General features: G+C 49.9%; 1 protein-coding gene across 1 annotated transcript in view; it reads right to left on the bottom strand.

Annotated features, from left to right (window-relative positions):
* The window catches only part of LOC144948235 (nucleobindin-2-like), a 58,584-nt gene that overhangs the window by 5,820 nt on the left and 29,361 nt on the right, over positions 1-23,403 (bottom strand). Inside the window, 3 exon segments of the mRNA XM_078877658.1 lie at positions 13,990-14,553; positions 16,131-16,220; positions 22,129-22,221. Of these exon segments, the coding sequence (XP_078733784.1) occupies positions 13,990-14,553; positions 16,131-16,220; positions 22,129-22,221 (747 nt within the window).

Here is a 23,403-nt window from a genome sequence, read left to right as displayed (position 1 = left end):
AACACTGAACCCTGAGCATCCTAGATGAGCCTTAATCTGGCTCCATGAGCCTCACTCATTAACACTGAACCCTGAGCATCCTAGATGAGCCTTAGTCTGGCTCTATGAGCCTCACTCATTAACACTGAACCCTGAGCATCCTAGATGAGCCTTAGTCTGGCTCTATGAGCCTCACTCATTAACACTGAACCCTGAGCATCCTAGATGAGCCTTAGTCTGGCTCTATGAGTCTCACTCATTAACACTGAACCCTGAGCATCCTAGAAGAGCCTTAGTCTGGCTCTGAGCCTCACTCATTAACACTGAACCCTGAGCATCCTAGATGAGCCTTAGTCTGGCTCCATGAGCCTCACTCATTAACACTGAACCCTGAGCATCCTAGATGAGCCTTAGTCTGGCTCCATGAGCCTCACTCATTAACACTGAACCCTGAAATTCCTAGATGAGCCTTAGTCTGGCTCCATGAGCCTCACTCATTAACACTGAACTCTGAGCATCCTAGATGAGCCTTAGTCTGGCTCCATGAGCCTCACTCATTAACACTGAACCCTGAGATTCCTAGATGAGCCTTAGTCTGGCTCTATGAGCCTCACTCATTAACACTGAACCCTGAGCATCCTAGATGAGCCTTAGTCTGGCTCTATGAGCCTCACTCATTAACACTGAACCCTGAGCATCCTAGATGAGCCTTAGTCTGGCTCCATGAGCCTCACTCATTAACACTGAACCCTGAGCATCCTAGATGAGCCTTAGTCTGGCTCTATGAGTCTCACTCATTACCACTGAACCCTGAGCATCCTAGATGAGCCTTAGTCTGGCTCCATGAGCCTCACTCATTAACACTGAACCCTGAGCATCCTAGATGAGCCTTAGTCTGGCTCTATGAGCCTCACTCATTAACATTGAACCCTGAGAATCGTAGATGAGCCTTAGTCTGGCTCTATGAGTCTCACTCATTAACACTGAACCCTGAGCATCCTAGATGAGCCTTAGTCTGGCTCTATGAGCCTCACTCATTAACACTGAACCCTGAGCATCCTAGAAGAGCCTTAGTCTGGCTCTATGAGTCTCACTCATTAACACTGAACCCTGAGAATACTAGAAGAGCCTTAGTCTGGCTCTATGAGCCTCACTCATTAACACTGACCCCTGAGATTCCTAGATGAGCCTTAGTCTGGCTCTATGAGCCTCACTCATTAACACTGAACCCTGAGCATCCTAGATGAGCCTTAGTCTGGCTCTATGAGCCTCACTCATTAACACTGAACCCTGAGAATCGTAGATGAGCCTTAGTCTGGCTCCATGAGCCTCACTCATTAACACTGAACCCTGAGAATTGTAGAAGAGCCTTAGTCTGGCTCCATGAGCCTCACTCATTAACACTGAACCCTGAGCATCCTAGATGAGCCTTAGTCTGGCTCTATGAGCCTCACTCATTAACACTGAACCCTGAGCATCCTAGATGAGCCTTAGTCTGGCTCTATGAGCCTCACTCATTAACACTGAACTCTGAGCATCCTAGATGAGCCTTAGTCTGGCTCTATGAGCCTCACTCATTAACACTGAACCCTGATAATCCTACAGGAGCCTTAGTCTGGCTCTATGAGCCTCACTCATTAACACTGAACCCTGAGAATACTAGAAGAGCCTTAGTCTGGCTCTATGAGTCTCACTCATTAACACTGAACCCTGAGAATACTAGAAGAGCCTTAGTCTGGCTCTATGAGCCTCACTCATTAACACTGAACCCTGAGAATACTAGAAGAGCCTTAGTCTGGCTCTATGAGTCTCACTCATTAACACTGAACCCTGAGCATCCTAGATGAGCCTTAGTCTGGCTCTATGAGCCTCACTCATTAACACTGAACCCTGAGCATCCTAGAAGAGCCTTAGTCTGGCTCTATGAGTCTCACTCATTAACACTGAACCCTGAGAATACTAGAAGAGCCTTAGTCTGGCTCTATGAGCCTCACTCATTAACACTGACCCCTGAGATTCCTAGATGAGCCTTAGTCTGGCTCTATGAGCCTCACTCATTAACACTGAACCCTGAGCATCCTAGATGAGCCTTAGTCTGGCTCTATGAGCCTCACTCATTAACACTGAACCCTGAGAATCGTAGATGAGCCTTAGTCTGGCTCTATGAGCCTCACTTATTAACACTGAACCCTGAGATTCCTAGATGAGCCTTAGTCTGGCTCTATGAGCCTCACTTATTAACACTGAACCCTGAGCATCCTAGATGAGCCTTAGTCTGGCTCCATGAGCCTCACTCATTAACACTGAACCCTGAGATTCCTAGATGAGCCTTAGTCTGGCTCTATGAGCCTCACTCATTAACACTGAACCCTGAGCATCCTAGATGAGCCTTAGTCTGGCTCTATGAGCCTCACTCATTAACACTGAACCCTGAGAATCGTAGAAGAGCCTTAGTCTGGCTCCATGAGCCTCACTCATTAACACTGAACCCTGAGCATCCTAGATGAGCCTTAGTCTGGCTCTATGAGCCTCACTCATTAACACTGAACCCTGAGCATCCTAGATGAGCCTTAGTCTGGCTCTATGAGCCTCACTCATTAACACTGAACCCTGAGCATCCTAGATGAGCCTTAGTCTGGCTCCATGAGCCTCATTAACACTGAACCCTGAGCATCCTAGATGAGCCTTAGTCTGGCTCTATGAGTCTCACTCATTACCACTGAACCCTGAGCATCCTAGATGAGCCTTAGTCTGGCTCCATGAGCCTCACTCATTAACACTGAACCCTGAGCATCCTAGATGAGCCTTAGTCTGGCTCTATGAGCCTCACTCATTAACATTGAACCCTGAGAATCGTAGATGAGCCTTAGTCTGGCTCTATGAGTCTCACTCATTAACACTGAACCCTGAGCATCCTAGATGAGCCTTAGTCTGGCTCTATGAGCCTCACTCATTAACACTGAACCCTGAGAATACTAGAAGAGCCTTAGTCTGGCTCTATGAGCCTCACTCATTAACACTGACCCCTGAGATTCCTAGATGAGCCTTAGTCTGGCTCTATGAGCCTCACTCATTAACACTGAACCCTGAGAATCGTAGATGAGCCTTAGTCTGGCTCCATGAGCCTCACTCATTAACACTGAACCCTGAGAATTGTAGAAGAGCCTTAGTCTGGCTCCATGAGCCTCACTCATTAACACTGAACCCTGAGCATCCTAGAAGAGCCTTAGTCTGGCTCTATGAGCCTCACTCATTAACACTGAACCCTGAGCATCCTAGATGAGCCTTAGTCTGGCTCTATGAGTCTCACTCATTAACACTGAACCCTGATAATCCTACAGGAGCCTTAGTCTGGCTCTATGAGCCTCACTCATTAACACTGAAGCCTGAGCATCCTAGAAGAGCCTTAGTCTGGCTCTATGAGCCTCACTCATTAACACTGAACCCTGAGCATCCTAGAAGAGCCTTAGTCTGGCTCTATGAGCCTCACTCATTAACACTGAACCCTGAGCATCCTAGATGAGCCTTAGTCTGGCTCTATGAGCCTCACTCATTAACACTGAACCCTGAGCATCCTAGATGAGCCTTAGTCTGGCTCTATGAGCCTCACTCATTAACACTGAACCCTGATAATCCTACAGGAGCCTTAGTCTGGCTCTATGAGCCTCACTCATTAACACTGAACCCTGAGAATACTAGAAGAGCCTTAGTCTGGCTCTATGAGTCTCACTCATTAACACTGAACCCTGATAATCCTACAGGAGCCTTAGTCTGGCTCTATGAGACTCACTCATTAACACTGAAGCCTGAGCATCCTAGAAGAGCCTTAGTCTGGCTCTATGAGCCTCACTCATTAACACTGAACCCTGAGAATACTAGAAGAGCCTTAGTCTGGCTCTATGAGCCTCACTCATTAACACTGAACCCTGAGCATCCTAGAAGAGCCTTAGTCTGGCTCTATGAGCCTCACTCATTAACACTGAACCCTGAGCATCCTAGAAGAGCCTTAGTCTGGCTCTATGAGCCTCACTCATTAACACTGAACCCTGAGCATCTTAGAAGAGCCTTAGTCTGGCTCGATGAGCCTCACTCATTAACACTGAACCCTGAGCATCCTAGATGAGCCTTAGTCTGGCTCCATGAGCCTCACTCATTAACACTGAACCCTGAGCATCCTAGATGAGCCTTAGTCTGGCTCTATGAGCCTCACTTATTAACACTGAACCCTGAGATTCCTAGATGAGCCTTAGTCTGGCTCCATGAGCCTCACTCATTAACACTGAACCCTGAGAATCCTAGATGAGCCTTAGTCTGGCTCTATGAGCCTCACTCATTAACACTGAACCCTGAGATTCCTAGATGAGCCTTAGTCTGGCTCCATGAGCCTCACTCATTAACACTGAACCCTGAGATTCCTAGATGAGCCTTAGTCTGGCTCCATGAGCCTCACTCATTAACACTGAACCCTGAGCATCCTAGATGAGCCTTAGTCTGGCTCTATGAGCCTCACTCATTAACACTGAACCCTGAGCATCCTAGATGAGCCTTAGTCTGGCTCTATGAGCCTCACTCATTAACATTGAACCCTGAGAATCGTAGATGAGCCTTAGTCTGGCTCTATGAGTCTCACTCATTAACACTGAACCCTGAGCATCCTAGATGAGCCTTTGTCTGGCTCTATGAGCCTCACTCATTAACACTGAACCCTGAGCATCCTAGAAGAGCCTTAGTCTGGCTCTATGAGTCTCACTCATTAACACTGAACCCTGAGAATACTAGAAGAGCCTTAGTCTGGCTCTATGAGCCTCACTCATTAACACTGAACCCTGAGAATCGTAGAAGAGCCTTAGTCTGGCTCCATGAGCCTCACTCATTAACACTGAACCCTGAGATTCCTAGATGAGCCTTAGTCTGGCTCCATGAGCCTCACTCATTAACACTGAACCCTGAGCATAATAGATGAGCCTTAGTCTGGCTCTATGAGCCTCACTCATTAACACTGAACCCTGAGCATCCTAGATGAGCCTTAGTCTGGCTCTATGAGCCTCACTCATTAACACTGAACCCTGAGCATCCTAGATGAGCCTTAGTCTGGCTCCATGAGCCTCACTCATTAACACTGAACCCTGAGCATCCTAGATGAGCCTTAGTCTGGCTCTATGAGCCTCACTTATTAACACTGAACCCTGAGATTCCTAGATGAGCCTTAGTCTGGCTCCATGAGCCTCACTCATTAACACTGAACCCTGAGAATCCTAGATGAGCCTTAGTCTGGCTCTATGAGCCTCACTCATTAACACTGAACGCTGAGATTCCTAGATGAGCCTTAGTCTGGCTCCATGAGCCTCACTCATTAACACTGAACCCTGAGATTCCTAGATGAGCCTTAGTCTGGCTCCATGAGCCTCACTCATTAACACTGAACCCTGAGCATCCTAGATGAGCCTTAGTCTGGCTCTATGAGCCTCACTCATTAACACTGAACCCTGAGCATCCTAGATGAGCCTTAGTCTGGCTCTATGAGCCTCACTCATTAACATTGAACCCTGAGAATCGTAGATGAGCCTTAGTCTGGCTCTATGAGTCTCACTCATTAACACTGAACCCTGAGCATCCTAGATGAGCCTTTGTCTGGCTCTATGAGCCTCACTCATTAACACTGAACCCTGAGCATCCTAGAAGAGCCTTAGTCTGGCTCTATGAGTCTCACTCATTAACACTGAACCCTGAGAATACTAGAAGAGTCTTAGTCTGGCTCTATGAGCCTCACTCATTAACACTGAACCCTGAGAATCGTAGAAGAGCCTTAGTCTGGCTCCATGAGCCTCACTCATTAACACTGAACCCTGAGATTCCTAGATGAGCCTTAGTCTGGCTCCATGAGCCTCACTCATTAACACTGAACCCTGAGCATCCTAGATGAGCCTTAGTCTGGCTCTATGAGCCTCACTCATTAACACTGAACCCTGAGCATCCTAGATGAGCCTTAGTCTGGCTCTATGAGCCTCACTCATTAACACTGAACCCTGAGCATCCTAGATGAGCCTTAGTCTGGCTCTATGAGCCTCACTCATTAACACTGAAGCCTGAGCATCCTAGAAGAGCCTTAGTCTGGCTCTATGAGCCTCACTCATTAACACTGAACCCTGAGCATCCTAGAAGAGCCTTAGTCTGGCTCTATGAGCCTCACTCATTAACACTGAACCCTGAGCATCCTAGATGAGCCTTAGTCTGGCTCTATGAGCCTCACTCATTAACACTGAACCCTGAGCATCCTAGATGAGCCTTAGTCTGGCTCTATGAGCCTCACTCATTAACACTGAACCCTGATAATCCTACAGGAGCCTTAGTCTGGCTCTATGAGCCTCACTCATTAACACTGAACCCTGAGAATACTAGAAGAGCCTTAGTCTGGCTCTATGAGTCTCACTCATTAACACTGAACCCTGATAATCCTACAGGAGCCTTAGTCTGGCTCTATGAGACTCACTCATTAACACTGAAGCCTGAGCATCCTAGAAGAGCCTTAGTCTGGCTCTATGAGCCTCACTCATTAACACTGAACCCTGAGAATACTAGAAGAGCCTTAGTCTGGCTCTATGAGCCTCACTCATTAACACTGAACCCTGAGCATCCTAGAAGAGCCTTAGTCTGGCTCTATGAGCCTCACTCATTAACACTGAACCCTGAGCATCCTAGAAGAGCCTTAGTCTGGCTCTATGAGCCTCACTCATTAACACTGAACCCTGAGCATCTTAGAAGAGCCTTAGTCTGGCTCGATGAGCCTCACTCATTAACACTGAACCCTGAGCATCCTAGATGAGCCTTAGTCTGGCTCCATGAGCCTCACTCATTAACACTGAACCCTGAGCATCCTAGATGAGCCTTAGTCTGGCTCTATGAGCCTCACTTATTAACACTGAACCCTGAGATTCCTAGATGAGCCTTAGTCTGGCTCCATGAGCCTCACTCATTAACACTGAACCCTGAGAATCCTAGATGAGCCTTAGTCTGGCTCTATGAGCCTCACTCATTAACACTGAACCCTGAGATTCCTAGATGAGCCTTAGTCTGGCTCCATGAGCCTCACTCATTAACACTGAACCCTGAGATTCCTAGATGAGCCTTAGTCTGGCTCCATGAGCCTCACTCATTAACACTGAACCCTGAGCATCCTAGATGAGCCTTAGTCTGGCTCTATGAGCCTCACTCATTAACACTGAACCCTGAGCATCCTAGATGAGCCTTAGTCTGGCTCTATGAGCCTCACTCATTAACATTGAACCCTGAGAATCGTAGATGAGCCTTAGTCTGGCTCTATGAGTCTCACTCATTAACACTGAACCCTGAGCATCCTAGATGAGCCTTTGTCTGGCTCTATGAGCCTCACTCATTAACACTGAACCCTGAGCATCCTAGAAGAGCCTTAGTCTGGCTCTATGAGTCTCACTCATTAACACTGAACCCTGAGAATACTAGAAGAGCCTTAGTCTGGCTCTATGAGCCTCACTCATTAACACTGAACCCTGAGAATCGTAGAAGAGCCTTAGTCTGGCTCCATGAGCCTCACTCATTAACACTGAACCCTGAGATTCCTAGATGAGCCTTAGTCTGGCTCCATGAGCCTCACTCATTAACACTGAACCCTGAGCATCCTAGATGAGCCTTAGTCTGGCTCTATGAGCCTCACTCATTAACACTGAACCCTGAGCATCCTAGATGAGCCTTAGTCTGGCTCTATGAGCCTCACTCATTAACACTGAACCCTGAGCATCCTAGATGAGCCTTAGTCTGGCTCTATGAGCCTCACTCATTAACACTGAACCCTGAGCATCCTAGATGAGCCTTAGTCTGGCTCTATGAGCCTCACTCATTAACACTGAACCCTGAGCATCCTAGATGAGCCTTAGTCTGGCTCTATGAGCCTCACTCATTAACACTGAACCCTGAGCATCCTAGATGAGCCTTAGTCTGGCTCCATGAGCCTCACTCATTAACACTGAACCCTGAGCATCCTAGATGAGGCTTAGTCTGGCTCTATGAGCCTCACTCATTAACATTGAACCCTGAGAATCGTAGATGAGCCTTAGTCTGGCTCTATGAGCCTCACTCATTAACACTGAACCCTGAGCATCCTAGAAGAGCCTTAGTCTGGCTCTATGAGTCTCACTCATAAACACTGAACCCTGAGAATACTAGAAGAGCCTTAGTCTGGCTCTATGAGCCTCACTCATTAACACTGACCCCTGAGATTCCTAGATGAGCCTTAGTCTGGCTCTATGAGCCTCACTCATTAACACTGAACCCTGAGCATCCTAGATGAGCCTTAGTCTGGCTCTATGAGCCTCACTCATTAACACTGAACCCTGAGAATCGTAGATGAGCCTTAGTCTGGCTCCATGAGCCTCACTCATTAACACTGAACCCTGAGAATTGTAGAAGAGCCTTAGTCTGGCTCCATGAGCCTCACTCATTAACACTGAACCCTGAGCATCCTAGATGAGCCTTAGTCTGGCTCTATGAGCCTCACTCATTAACACTGAACCCTGAGCATCCTAGATGAGCCTTAGTCTGGCTCTATGAGCCTCACTCATTAACACTGAACCCTGAGCATCCTAGATGAGCCTTAGTCTGGCTCTATGAGCCTCACTCATTAACACTGAACCCTGATAATCCTACAGGAGCCTTAGTCTGGCTCTATGAGCCTCACTCATTAACACTGAACCCTGAGAATACTAGAAGAGCCTTAGTCTGGCTCTATGAGTCTCACTCATTAACACTGAACCCTGATAATCCTACAGGAGCCTTAGTCTGGCTCTATGAGCCTCACTCATTAACACTGAACCCTGAGAATACTAGAAGAGCCTTAGTCTGGCTCTATGAGTCTCACTCATTAACACTGAACCCTGAGAATACTAGAAGAGCCTTAGTCTGGCTCTATGAGCCTCACTCATTAACACTGAACCCTGAGAATACTAGAAGAGCCTTAGTCTGGCTCTATGAGCCTCACTCATTAACACTGAACCCTGAGCATCCTAGAAGAGCCTTAGTCTGGCTCTATGAGCCTCACTCATTAACACTGAACCCTGAGCATCCTAGAAGAGCCTTAGTCTGGCTCTATGAGCCTCACTCATTAACACTGAACCCTGAGCATCCTAGAAGAGCCTTAGTCTGGCTCGATGAGCCTCACTCATTAACACTGAACCCTGAGCATCCTAGATGAGCCTTAGTCTGGCTCCATGAGCCTCACTCATTAACACTGAACCCTGAGCATCCTAGATGAGCCTTAGTCTGGCTCTATGAGCCTCACTCATTAACACTGAACCCTGAAATTCCTAGATGAGCCTTAGTCTGGCTCCATGAGCCTCACTCATTAACACTGAACCCTGAGCATCCTAGAAGAGCCTTAGTCTGGCTCGATGAGCCTCACTCATTAACACTGAACCCTGAGCATCCTAGATGAGCCTTAGTCTGGCTCCATGAGCCTCACTCATTAACACTGAACCCTGAGCATCCTAGATGAGCCTTAGTCTGGCTCTATGAGCCTCACTCATTAACACTGAACCCTGAAATTCCTAGATGAGCCTTAGTCTGGCTCCATGAGCCTCACTCATTAACACTGAACCCTGAGCATCCTAGATGAGCCTTAGTCTGGCTCTATGAGCCTCACTTATTAACACTGAACCCTGAGATTCCTAGATGAGCCTTAGTCTGGCTCTATGAGCCTCACTTATTAACACTGAACCCTGAGCATCCTAGATGAGCCTTAGTCTGGCTCCATGAGCCTCACTCATTAACACTGAACCCTGAGATTCCTAGATGAGCCTTAGTCTGGCTCTATGAGCCTCACTCATTAACACTGAACCCTGAGAATCGTAGAAGAGCCTTAGTCTGGCTCCATGAGCCTCACTCATTAACACTGAACCCTGAGATTCCTAGATGAGCCTTAGTCTGGCTCTATGAGCCTCACTCATTAACACTGAACCCTGAGCATCCTAGATGAGCCTTAGTCTGGCTCTATGAGCCTCACTCATTAACACTGAACCCTGAGCATCCTAGATGAGCCTTAGTCTGGCTCCATGAGCCTCACTCATTAACACTGAACCCTGAGCATCCTAGATGAGCCTTAGTCTGGCTCTATGAGCCTCACTCATTAACACTGAACCCTGAGCATCCTAGATGAGCCTTAGTCTGGCTCTATGAGCCTCACTCATTAACACTGAACCCTGAGCATCCTAGATGAGCCTTAGTCTGGCTCTATGAGTCTCACTCATTACCACTGAACCCTGAGCATCCTAGATGAGCCTTAGTCTGGCTCCATGAGCCTCACTCATTAACACTGAACCCTGAGCATCCTAGATGAGCCTTAGTCTGGCTCTATGAGCCTCACTCATTAACATTGAACCCTGAGAATCGTAGATGAGCCTTAGTCTGGCTCTATGAGTCTCACTCATTAACACTGAACCCTGAGCATCCTAGATGAGCCTTAGTCTGGCTCTATGAGCCTCACTCATTAACACTGAACCCTGAGAATACTAGAAGAGCCTTAGTCTGGCTCTATGAGCCTCACTCATTAACACTGACCCCTGAGATTCCTAGATGAGCCTTAGTCTGGCTCTATGAGCCTCACTCATTAACACTGAACCCTGAGCATACTAGATGAGCCTTAGTCTGGCTCTATGAGCCTCACTCATTAACACTGAACCCTGAGCATCCTAGATGAGCCTTAGTCTGGCTCTATGAGCCTCACTCATTAACACTGAACCCTGAGAATCGTAGATGAGCCTTAGTCTGGCTCCATGAGCCTCACTCATTAACACTGAACCCTGAGAATTGTAGAAGAGCCTTAGTCTGGCTCCATGAGCCTCACTCATTAACACTGAACCCTGAGCATCCTAGATGAGCCTTAGTCTGGCTCTATGAGCCTCACTCATTAACACTGAACCCTGAGCATCCTAGATGAGCCTTAGTCTGGCTCTATGAGCCTCACTCATTAACACTGAACCCTGAGCATCCTAGATGAGCCTTAGTCTGGCTCTATGAGTCTCACTCATTAACACTGAACCCTGATAATCCTACAGGAGCCTTAGTCTGGCTCTATGAGCCTCACTCATTAACACTGAACCCTGAGAATACTAGAAGAGCCTTAGTCTGGCTCTATGAGTCTCACTCATTAACACTGAACCCTGATAATCCTACAGGAGCCTTAGTCTGGCTCTATGAGCCTCACTCATTAACACTGAAGCCTGAGCATCCTAGAAGAGCCTTAGTCTGGCTCTATGAGCCTCACTCATTAACACTGAACCCTGAGAATACTAGAAGAGCCTTAGTCTGGCTCTATGAGCCTCACTCATTAACACTGAACCCTGAGCATCCTAGAAGAGCCTTAGTCTGGCTCTATGAGCCTCACTCATTAACACTGAACCCTGAGCATCCTAGAAGAGCCTTAGTCTGGCTCTATGAGCCTCACTCATTAACACTGAACCCTGAGCATCCTAGAAGAGCCTTAGTCTGGCTCGATGAGCCTCACTCATTAACACTGAACCCTGAGCATCCTAGATGAGCCTTAGTCTGGCTCCATGAGCCTCACTCATTAACACTGAACCCTGAGCATCCTAGATGAGCCTTAGTCTGGCTCTATGAGCCTCACTTATTAACACTGAACCCTGAGCATCCTAGATGAGCCTTAGTCTGGCTCTATGAGCCTCACTCATTAACACTGAACCCTGAGAATCGTAGAAGAGCCTTAGTCTGGCTCCATGAGCCTCACTCATTAACACTGAACCCTGAGATTCCTAGATGAGCCTTAGTCTGGCTCCATGAGCCTCACTCATTAACACTGAACCCTGAGCATCCTAGATGAGCCTTAGTCTGGCTCTATGAGCCTCACTCATTAACACTGAACCCTGAGCATACTAGATGAGCCTTAGTCTGGCTCTATGAGCCTCACTCATTAACACTGAACCCTGAGCATACTAGATGAGCCTTAGTCTGGCTCTATGAGCCTCACTCATTAACACTGAACCCTGAGCATCCTAGATGAGCCTTAGTCTGGCTCTATGAGCCTCACTCATTAACACTGAACCCTGAGCATCCTAGATGAGCCTTAGTCTGGCTCCATGAGCCTCACTCATTAACACTGAACCCTGAGCATCCTAGATGAGCCTTAGTCTGGCTCTATGAGTCTCACTCATTACCACTGAACCCTGAGCATCCTAGATGAGCCTTAGTCTGGCTCCATGAGCCTCACTCATTAACACTGAACCCTGAGCATCCTAGATGAGCCTTAGTCTGGCTCTATGAGCCTCACTCATTAACATTGAACCCTGAGAATCGTAGATGAGCCTTAGTCTGGCTCTATGAGTCTCACTCATTAACACTGAACCCTGAGCATCCTAGATGAGCCTTAGTCTGGCTCTATGAGCCTCACTCATTAACACTGAACCCTGAGCATCCTAGAAGAGCCTTAGTCTGGCTCTATGAGTCTCACTCATTAACACTGAACCCTGAGAATCGTAGATGAGCCTTAGTCTGGCTTCATGAGCCTCACTCATTAACACTGAACCCTGAGCATCCTAGATGAGCCTTAGTCTGGCTCTATGAGCCTCACTCATTAACACTGAACCCTGAGAATCGTAGATGAGCCTTAGTCTGGCTCCATGAGCCTCACTCATTAACACTGAACCCTGAGCATCCTAGATGAGCCTTAGTCTGGCTCCATGAGCCTCACTCATTAACACTGAACCCTGAGAATTGTAGAAGAGCCTTAGTCTGGCTCTATGAGCCTCACTCATTAACACTGAACCCTGATAATCCTACAGGAGCCTTAGTCTGGCTCTATGAGCCTCACTCATTAACACTGAAGCCTGAGCATCCTAGAAGAGCCTTAGTCTGGCTCTATGAGCCTCACTCATTAACACTGAACCCTGAGAATACTAGAAGAGCCTTAGTCTGGCTCTATGAGCCTCACTCATTAACACTGAACTCTGAGCATCCTAGAAGAGCCTTAGTCTGGCTCTATGAGCCTCACTCATTAACACTGAACCCTGAGCATCCTAGAAGAGCCTTAGTCTGGCTCTATGAGCCTCACTCATTAACACTGAACCCTGAGCATCCTAGAAGAGCCTTAGTCTGGCTCGATGAGCCTCACTCATTAACACTGAACCCTGAGCATCCTAGATGAGCCTTAGTCTGGCTCCATGAGCCTCACTCATTAACACTGAACCCTGAGCATCCTAGATGAGCCTTAGTCTGGCTCTATGAGCCTCACTCATTAACACTGAACCCTGAGCATCCTAGAAGAGCCTTAGTCTGGCTCTATGAGCCTCACTCATTAACACTGAACCCTGAGCATCCTAGAAGAGCCTTAGTCTGGCTCTATGAGCCTCACTCATTAACACTGAACCCTGAGCATCCTAGATGAGCCTTAGTCTGGCTCTATGAGCCTCACTCATTAACACTGAACCCTGAGCATCCTAGAAGAGCCTTAGTCTGGCTCCATGAGCCTCACTCATTAACACTGAACCCTGAGCATCCTAGAAGAGCCTTAGTCTGGCTCCATGAGCCTCACTCATTAACACTGAACCCTGAGAATACTAGAAGAGCCTTAGTCTGGCTCTATGAGCCTCACTCATTAACACTGAACCCTGAGCATCCTAGAAGAGCCTTAGTCTGGCTCTATGAGCCTCACTCATTAACACTGAACCCTGAGCATCCTATAAGAGCCTTAGTCTGGCTCTATGAGCCTCACTCATTAACACTGAACCCTGAGAATACTAGAAGAGCCTTAGTCTGGCTCTATGAGCCTCACTCATTAACACGGAACCCTGAGCATCCTAGAAGAGCCTTAGTCTGGCTCTATGAGCCTCACTCATTAACACTGAACCCTGAGCATCCTAGATGAGCCTTAGTCTGGCTCCATGAGCCTCACTCATTAACACTGAACCCTGAGCATCCTAGATGAGCCTTAGCCTGGCTCTATGAGCCTAATCATAGAGGAGCCTTCATCACCTCCTGCTGCTGATGATGCTGCTGCTGATGCTGCTGCTGATGCTGCTGATGCTGATGCTGCTGCTGTTGCTGCTGATGCTGCTGCTGATGCTGATGCTGCTGCTGTTGCTGCTGATGCTGCTGTCCTAGCTGATGTTGCTGCTGCTGCTGATGATGCTGCTGCTGCTCTTCATGCTGACCCAGCTGATGCTGCTGTTGCTGATGCTGCTGTCCTAGCTGATGTTGCTGCTGCTCTTGATGCTGTCCCAGCTGATGCTGTCCCAGCTGATGCTGCTGCTGCTGATGATGATGTTGCTGCTGCTGCTCTTCATGCTGTCCCAGCTGATGCTGTCCCTGCTGCTGCTGCTGATGATGATGTTGCTGCTGCTCTTCATGCTGTCCCAGCTGATGCTGTTCCAGCTGCTGTTGCTGATGATGCTGCTGCTGGTGATGATGCTGCTGCTGCTGATGATGCTGCTGCTGCTGATGCTGCTCTTCCTGCTCCTCGTCCTCGTGATGAGGGAAGAATTGGCGCTCGTAGTTTGCGAAATCCTCGTCTGTGAACATCGGGGAGTCGTCCACGGTCTGGGGGTGGAGCATTGCGGGGGTGGACAAGGGGAGGGGAGGGGGGGGGAGAGGGTACGAGAGACTGAGCGGGTGGGTGAGTATGTGGGTGGGTATGTGGGTGGGTGAGTGGATTGATTGGGTGGGTGGGTGAGAGGGTGGGCGAGTGAGTGAGTAGGTGATTGGGTGGGTGAGTGGCCGAATGAGTGGGTGAGTGGGTGGGTGTGCGAGCGATTAACCGAGTGAGCGGGGGGGGGGGGGGGGGGGGGTGAGTGAATGGGCGAGTGAGTGGATGAGTGGGTGGGTGGGTGAGTGGGTGATTGGGTGATTTGGTGGTTGAGTGGTCGAATGAGTGGGTGGGTAAGTGAATGGGTAAGTGGGTGAGTGGGTGGGTGAGTGGGTGAGAGGGCAAGTGAGTGGGTGAGTGGATGGGTTGGGTGGGTGAGCGAGCGAGCGAACGAGTGAGTGGGTGAGTGAGTGGGTGTGTGGGTGAGTGGGTGGGTAAGGGAATGGGTGAGTGGGTGGGTGATTGGGTGGGTGAGTGAGTGGGTGAGTGGGTAAGCGGGTGAGTGGGCCGGTGAGTGGGTGAGTGGTCGAGTGGGTGGGTTTGGTGGGTGAGTGGTTGAGTGGGCGAGTGGGTGGGTTTGGTGAGTGAGTGGGTGGGTAAGTGAGTGGGTGAGTGAGTGAGTGGGTGAGTGGGTGGGTGGGTGAGCGAGCGAACGAGTTAGTGGGCGAGTGAGTGAGTGGGTAAGCGGGTGAGTGGGCCAGTGAGTGGGCGAGTGGGTGGGTGAGTGGGCGAGTGGATGGGTTTGGTGGGTGAGTGAGTGGGTGAGCGAGTGAGTGAGTGGGCGAGTGAGTGAGCGGATGAGTGGGTGAGTGAGCGGGTGAGTGGGTGAGTGGGTAAGTGAGTGAGTGAGTGAATGAGTGGCGGGTGAGTGGGTGGGTGAGTGAGTGGGTGGGTGAGTGGGTGAGTGGTGGGTGAGTAAGTGGGTGGGTGAGTGGGTAAGTGAATGGGTGAGTGGGTGGGTGAGTGGGTGGGTGAGTGGGTGGGTGAGCGAGCGAACGAGTGAGTGGACGAGTGAGTGAGTGGGTAAGCGGGTGAGTGGGCCAGTGATTGGGCGAGTGGGCCAGTGAGTGGGTGGGTGGGTGAGTGAGTGGACGAGTGAGTGGGTGAGTGGGTAAGCGGGTGAGTGGGCCAGTGAGTGGGCGAGTAAGTGGGTGGGTGAGTAAGTGAGTGGAAGAGTGGCTGATTGAGTGGGTGGGTGAGTGGGCGAGTGGATGAGTTTGGTGGGTGAGTGAGTGGGTGAGCGAGTGAGTGAGTGGGCGAGTGAGTGAGCGGATGAGTGGGTGAGTGAGCGGGTGAGTGGGTGAGTGAGTGAGTGAGTGAATGAGTGGCGGGTGAGTGGGTGGGTGAGTGAGTGGGTGGGTGAGTGGGTGAGTGGTGGGTGAGTAAGTGGGTGGGTGAGTGGGTAAGTGAATGGGTGAGTGGGTGGGTGAGTGGGTGGGTGAGCGAGCGAACGAGTGAGTGGACGAGTGAGTGAGTGGGTAAGCGGGTGAGTGGGCCAGTGAGTGGGCGAGTGAGCGAGCGAGCGGGTCACCTCCCACGAGTCGTCGTTGTGGAACTGTTGGGACTGCGTGGAGAGGATGAACTCTTCCAGGCTCACCAGGCGGTCTCTGTTCAAGTCCACCTTGGTCCGGGCACGCGGGACGGAGCGGGTTCACAATGGCCATCACGCTCGCTCAGAATCCGACCAATCGCGTCGCTCTCGCTCAGAATCTGACCAATCACGGCGCTCTAGCTCAGAATCCGACCAATCACGACGCTCTAGCTCAGAATCCGACCAATCACGACGCTCTAGCTCAGAATCCGACCAATCACGTCGCTCTCGCTCAGAATCCGACCAATCACGGCGCTCTAGCTCAGAATCCGACCAATCACGTCGCTCTCGCTCAGAATCCGACCAATCACGTCGCTCTAGCACAGAATCCGACCAATCACGTCGCTCTAGCTCAGAATCCGACAAATCACGTCGCTCTAGCTCAGAATCCGACCAATCACGACGCTCTAGCTCAGAATCCGACCAATCACGTCGCTCTAGCACAGAATCCGACCAATCACGTCGCTCTAGCTCAGAATCCGACAAATCACGTCGCTCTAGCTCAGAATCCGACCAATCACGACGCTCTAGCTCAGAATCCGACCAATCACGTCGCTCTAGCACAGAATCCGACCAATCACGACGCTCTAGCTCAGAATCCGACCAATCACGTCGCTCTAGCACAGAATCTGACAAATCACGTCGCTCTAGCTCAGAATCCGACAAATCACGTCGCTCTAGCTCAGAATCCGACAAATCACGTCACTCTAGCTCAGAATCTGACAAATCACGTCACTCTAGCTCAGAATCCGACAAATCACGACGCTCTAGCTCAGAATCCGACAAATCACGTCACTCTAGCTCAGAATCTGACAAATCACGACGCTCTAGCTCAGAATCTGACAAATCACGACGCTCTAGCTCAGAATCTGACAAATCACGACGCTCTAGCTCAGAATCTGACAAATCACGACGCTCTAGCTCAGAATCTGACAAATCACGACGCTCTAGCTCAGAATCTGACAAATCACGTCGCTCTAGCTCAGAATCTGACAAATCACGTCACTCTAGCTCAGAATCCGACAAATCACGTCGCTCTAGCTCAGAATCCGACAAATCACGTCACTCTAGCTCAGAATCTGACAAATCACGACGCTCTAGCTCAGAATCTGACAAATCACGACGCTCTAGCTCAGAATCTGACAAATCACGACGCTCTAGCTCAGAATCTGACAAATCACGACGCACTAGCTCAGAATCTGACAAATCACGACGCTCTAGCTCAGAATCTGACAAATCACGTCGCTCTAGCTCAGAATCTGACAAATCACGTCACTCTAGCTCAGAATCTGACAAATCACGACGCTCTAGCTCAGAATCTGACAAATCACGACGCTCTAGCTCAGAATCTGACAAATCACGACGCTCTAGCTCAGAATCTGACAAATCACGACGCTCTAGCTCAGAATCTGACAAATCACGTCGCTCTAGCTCAGAATCTGACAAATCACGACGCTCTAGCTCAGAATCTGACAAATCACGACGCTCTAGCTCAGAATCTGACAAATCACGACGCTCTCGCTCAGAATCCGACCAATCACGTCGCTCTAGCTCAGAATCTGACAAATCACGTCGCTCTAGCTCAGAATCTGACCAATCACGTCGCTCTAGCTCAGAATCTGACAAATCACGACGCTCTAGCTCAGAATCTGACAAATCACGTCGCTCTAGCTCAGAATCTGACCAATCACGTCGCTCTAGCTCAGAATCCGACCAATCACGTCGCTCTAGCTCAGAATCTGACCAATCACGTCGCTCTAGCTCAGAATCCGACCAATCACGACGCTCTAGCTCAGAATCTGACAAATCACGTCGCTCTCGCTCAGAATCCGACCAATCACGTCGCTCTAGCTCAGAATCTGACCAATCACGTCGCTCTAGCTCAGAATCTGACAAATCACGACGCTCTAGCTCAGAATCTGACAAATCACGTCGCTCTCGCTCAGAATCCGACCAATCACGTCGCTCTAGCACAGAATCCGACCAATCACGTCGCTCTAGCTCAGAATCTGACAAATCACGACGCTCTAGCTCAGAATCTGACAAATCACGTCGCTCTAGCACAGAATCCGACCAATCACGTCGCTCTAGCTCAGAATCCGACCAATCACGTCGCTCTAGCTCAGAATCTGACCAATCACGTCGCTCTAGCTCAGAATCCGACCAATCACGTCGCTCTAGCTCAGAATCTGACCAATCACGTCGCTCTAGCTCAGAATCTGACCAATCACGTCACTCTAGCTCAGAATCCGACCAATCACGTCGCTCTAGCTCAGAATCTGACCAATCACGTCGCTCTAGCTCAGAATCTGACCAATCACGTCGCTCTAGCTCAGAATCCGACAAATCACAACGCTCTAGCTCAGAATCCGACCAATCACGACGCTCTAGCTCAGAATCCGACAAATCACGTCGCTCTAGCTCAGAATCCGACAAATCACGACGCTCTAGCTCAGAATCCGACCAATCACGACGCTCTAGCTCAGAATCCGACCAATCACGTTGCTCTAGCTCAGAATCCGACAAATCACGTCGCTCTAGCTCAGAATCCGACCAATCACGACGCTCTAGCTCAGAATCCGACAAATCACGTCGCTCTAGCTCAGAATCCGACAAATCACGACGCTCTAGCTCAGAATCCGACAAATCACGGCGCTCTAGATCAGAATCCGACAAATCACGTCGCTCTAGCTCAGAATCCGACCAATCACGACGCTCTAGCTCAGAATCCGACAAATCACGTCGCTCTAGCTCAGAATCCGACCAATCACGACGCTCTAGCTCAGAATCCGACCAATCACGACGCTCTAGCTCAGAATCCGACAATCACGTCGCTCTAGCTCAGAATCCGACCAATCACGACGCTCTAGCTCAGAATCCGACCAATCACGACGCTCTAGCTCAGAATCCGACAAATCACGACGCTCTAGCTCAGAATCCGACAAATCACGGCGCTCTAGCTCAGAATCCGACAAATCACGTCGCTCTAGCTCAGAATCCGACCAATCACGACGCTCTAGCTCAGAATCCGACCAATCACGTCGCTCTAGCTCAGAATCCGACCAATCACGACGCTCTAGCTCAGAATCCAACAAATCACGACGCTCTAGCTCAGAATCCGACAAATCACGACCCTCTAGCTCAGAATCCGACAAATCACGACGCTCTAGCTCAGAATCCGACAAATCACGACCCTCTAGCTCAGAATCCAACAAATCACGACGCTCTAGCTCAGAATCCGACAAATCACGACGCTCTAGCTCAGAATCCGACAAATCACGTCGCTCTAGCTCAGAATCCGACAAATCACGACCCTCTAGCTCAGAATCCGACAAATCACGACGCTCTAGCTCAGAATCCAACAAATCACGACGCTCTAGCTCAGAATCCGACAAATCACGACCCTCTAGCTCAGAATCCGACCAATCACGTCACTCTAGCTCAGAATCCGACCAATCACAACGCTCTAGCTCAGAATCCGACAAATCACGACCCTCTAGCTCAGAATCCGACAAATCACGTCACTCTAGCTCAGAATCCGACAAATCACGTCACTCTAGCTCAGAATCCGACCAATCACGGCGCTCTAGCTCAGAATCCGACAAATCACGTCGCTCTAGCTCAGAATCTGACAAATCACGACCCTCTAGCTCAGAATCCGACCAATCACGACGCTCTAGCTCAGAATCCGACCAATCACGACGCTCTAGCTCAGAATCTGACAAATCACGGCGCTCTAGCTCAGAATCCGACCAATCACGACGCTCGAGCTCAGAATCCGACCAATCACGTCGCTCTAGCTCAGAATCTGACAAATCACGACCCTCTAGCTCAGAATCCGACAAATCACGTCACTCTAGCTCAGAATCCGACAAATCACGTCACTCTAGCTCAGAATCCGACAAATCACGTCACTCTAGCACAAAATCCGACAAATCACGTCGCTCAAGCTCAGAATCCGACAAATCACGTCACTCTAGCTCAGAATCCGACCAATCACGGCGCTCTAGCTCAGAATCCGACAAATCACGACCCTCTAGCTCAGAATCCGACAAATCACGTCACTCTAGCTCAGAATCCGACATATCACGTCACTCTAGCTCAGAATCCGACCAATCACGGCGCTCTAGCTCAGAATCCGACAAATCACGTCACTCTAGCTCAGAATCCGACCAATCACGACGCTCTAGCTCAGAATCTGACAAATCACGGCGCTCTAGCTCAGAATCCGACCAATCACGACGCTCTAGCTCAGAATCCGACCAATCACGTCGCTCTAGCTCAGAATCTGACAAATCACGACCCTCTAGCTCAGAATCCGACAAATCACGTCACTCTAGCTCAGAATCCGACAAATCACGTCACTCTAGCTCAGAATCCGACAAATCACGTCACTCTAGCACAGAATCCGACAAATCACGTCGCTCTAGCTCAGAATCTGACAAATCACGTCACTCTAGCTCAGAATCCGACCAATCACGGCGCTCTAGCTCAGAATCCGACAAATCACGACCCTCTAGCTCAGAATCCGACAAATCACGTCACTCTAGCTCAGAATCCGACAAATCACGTCACTCTAGCTCAGAATCCGACCAATCACGGCGCTCTAGCTCAGAATCCGACAAATCACGTCGCTCTAGCTCAGAATCCGACCAATCACGACGCTCTAGCTCAGAATCCGACAAATCACGTCACTCTAGCTCAGAATCCGACAAATCACGACCCTCTAGCTCAGAATCCGACAAATCACGACCCTCTAGCTCAGAATCCGACAAATCACGTCACTCTAGCTCAGAATCCGACCAATCACGGCGCTCTAGCTCAGAATCCGACAAATCACGACCCTCTAGCTCAGAATCCGACAAATCACGTCACTCTAGCTCAGAATCCGACCAATCACGGCGCTCTAGCTCAGAATCCGACAAATCACGTCGCTCTAGCTCAGAATCCGACCAATCATGACGCTCTAGCTCAGAATCTGACAAATCACGTCGCTCTAGCTCAGAATCCGACCAATCACGACGCTCTAGCTCAGAATCCGACCAATCACGTCGCTCTAGCTCAGAATCCGACCAATCACGGCGCTCTAGCTCAGAATCCGACAATCACGTCACTCTAGCTCAGAATCCGACCAATCACGTCGCTCTAGCTCAGAATCCGACCAATCACGTCGCTATAGCTCAGAATCCGACCAATCACGACGCTCTAGCTCAGAATCCGACCAATCACGACGCTCTAGCTCAGAATCCGACCAATCACGACGCTCTAGCTCAGAATCCGACCAATCACGTCGCTCTAGCTCAGAATCCGACCAATCACGTCGCTCTAGCTCAGAATCCGACCAATCACGTCGCTCTAGTTCAGAAATCCGACCAATCACGTCGCTCTAGCTCAGAATCCGACCAATCACGTCGCTCTAGCTCAGAATCCGACCAATCACGTCGCTCTAGCTCAGAATCCGACCAATCACGACGCTCTAGCTCAGAATCCCGACCAATCACGTCGCTCTAGCTCAGAATCCGACCAATCACGTCGCTCTAGCTCAGAATCCGACCAATCACGACGCTCTAGCTCAGAATCCGACCAATCCACGACGCTCTAGCTCAGAATCCGACCAATCACGACGCTCTAGCTCAGAATCCGACCAATCACGTCGCTCTAGCTCAGAATCCGACCAATCACGACGCTCTAGCTCAGAATCCGACCAATCACGACGCTCTAGCTCAGAATCCGACCAATCACGTCGCTCTAGCTCAGAATCCGACCAATCACGTCGCTCTAGCTCAGAATCCGACCAATCACGTCGCTCTAGCTCAGAATCCCACCAATCACGACGCTCTAGCTCAGAATCCGACCAATCACGACGCTCTAGCTCAGAATCCGACCAATCACGTCGCTCTAGCTCAGAATCCGACCAATCAGAGCGCAGGTGGGGTACCTCGTTCAGGACGTGTTCCCTCATCCTCAGTCGCTCCTCCTCCATTTCCACCAAGTCGTCGTCCCCGTTGTTCGGGTCGTAAACCTTCTCCAGCTACGCGCACACAAAGATACAGACAAAGATCCCCCGTGCAGCCTTAACAGACTGTCGGGGCAAGTGCTGTTCGCGAGCACCTATGAAGGCCGGAACGGATACACGAGGGGGTGGGTGGCCAGCACCACGCCCGGCCGCCTTTGTCTCCCCAGTGGCGATGTTTACTACACACCGGACCAGGTACTCATTTGAAGCTGAGTCGACCTAGGGGAGGCCAGGACCCATTCAAATAAAATAGTCACTGGCGGTGTTGGCCGTGAGCGGGAGTCAAACTCGGGTCGCCAGGTTCGTAGCGCTAACGACTACACTGCCGCACCCCACAGACAAAAGTAGACAAAGGACATGCACACACACAGACACACAGACTCACACACAGACTCACACACAGACACACAGAGACCCACAGACTCACACAGAGACGCATAGACTCTCACACAGACCCACAGACTCACACAGAGACCCACAGACTCACACAGAGACCCACAGACTCACACAGAGACCCACAGACTCACACAGAGACCCACAGACTCACACAGAGACCCACAGACTCACACAGAGACCCACAGACTCACACAGAGACCTACAAACTCACCACACAGAGACCCACAGACTTACCACACAGAGACCCACAGACTCACCACACAGAGACCCACAAACTCACCACACAGAGACCCACAGACTCACCACACAGAGACCCATAGACTCACCACACAGAGACCCACAGACTTACCACACAGAGACCTACAGACTCACCACACAGAGACCCATAGACTCACCACACAGAGACCCACAAACTCACCACACAGAGACCCATAGACTCACCACACAGAGACCCACAGACTCACCACACAGAGACCCATAGACTCAGCACACAGAGACCCACAAACTCACCACACAGAGACCCATAGACTCAGCACACAGAGACCCACAAACTCACCACACAGAAACCCACAGACTCACAACACAGAGACCCACAGCCTCATCACACAGTCACCCCCATACTCACCACACAGAGACCCATAGACTCACCACACAGAGACCTATAGACTCATCACACAGAGACCCAGACTCACCACACAGAAACCCATAGACTCACCACACAGACACCCACAGACTCATCACACAGAGACCCACAGACTCACCACACAAAGACCCACAGACTCACCACACAGAGACCTACAG

The sequence above is a fragment of the Lampetra fluviatilis genome, chromosome 48 (assembly GCF_964198595.1).
Source record: "Lampetra fluviatilis chromosome 48, kcLamFluv1.1, whole genome shotgun sequence".
NCBI lineage: Eukaryota > Metazoa > Chordata > Hyperoartia > Petromyzontiformes > Petromyzontidae > Lampetra > Lampetra fluviatilis.
The sequence above is the reverse complement of the archived record's forward strand: the minus strand, read 5'-3'. Positions and strand labels throughout refer to the sequence as shown.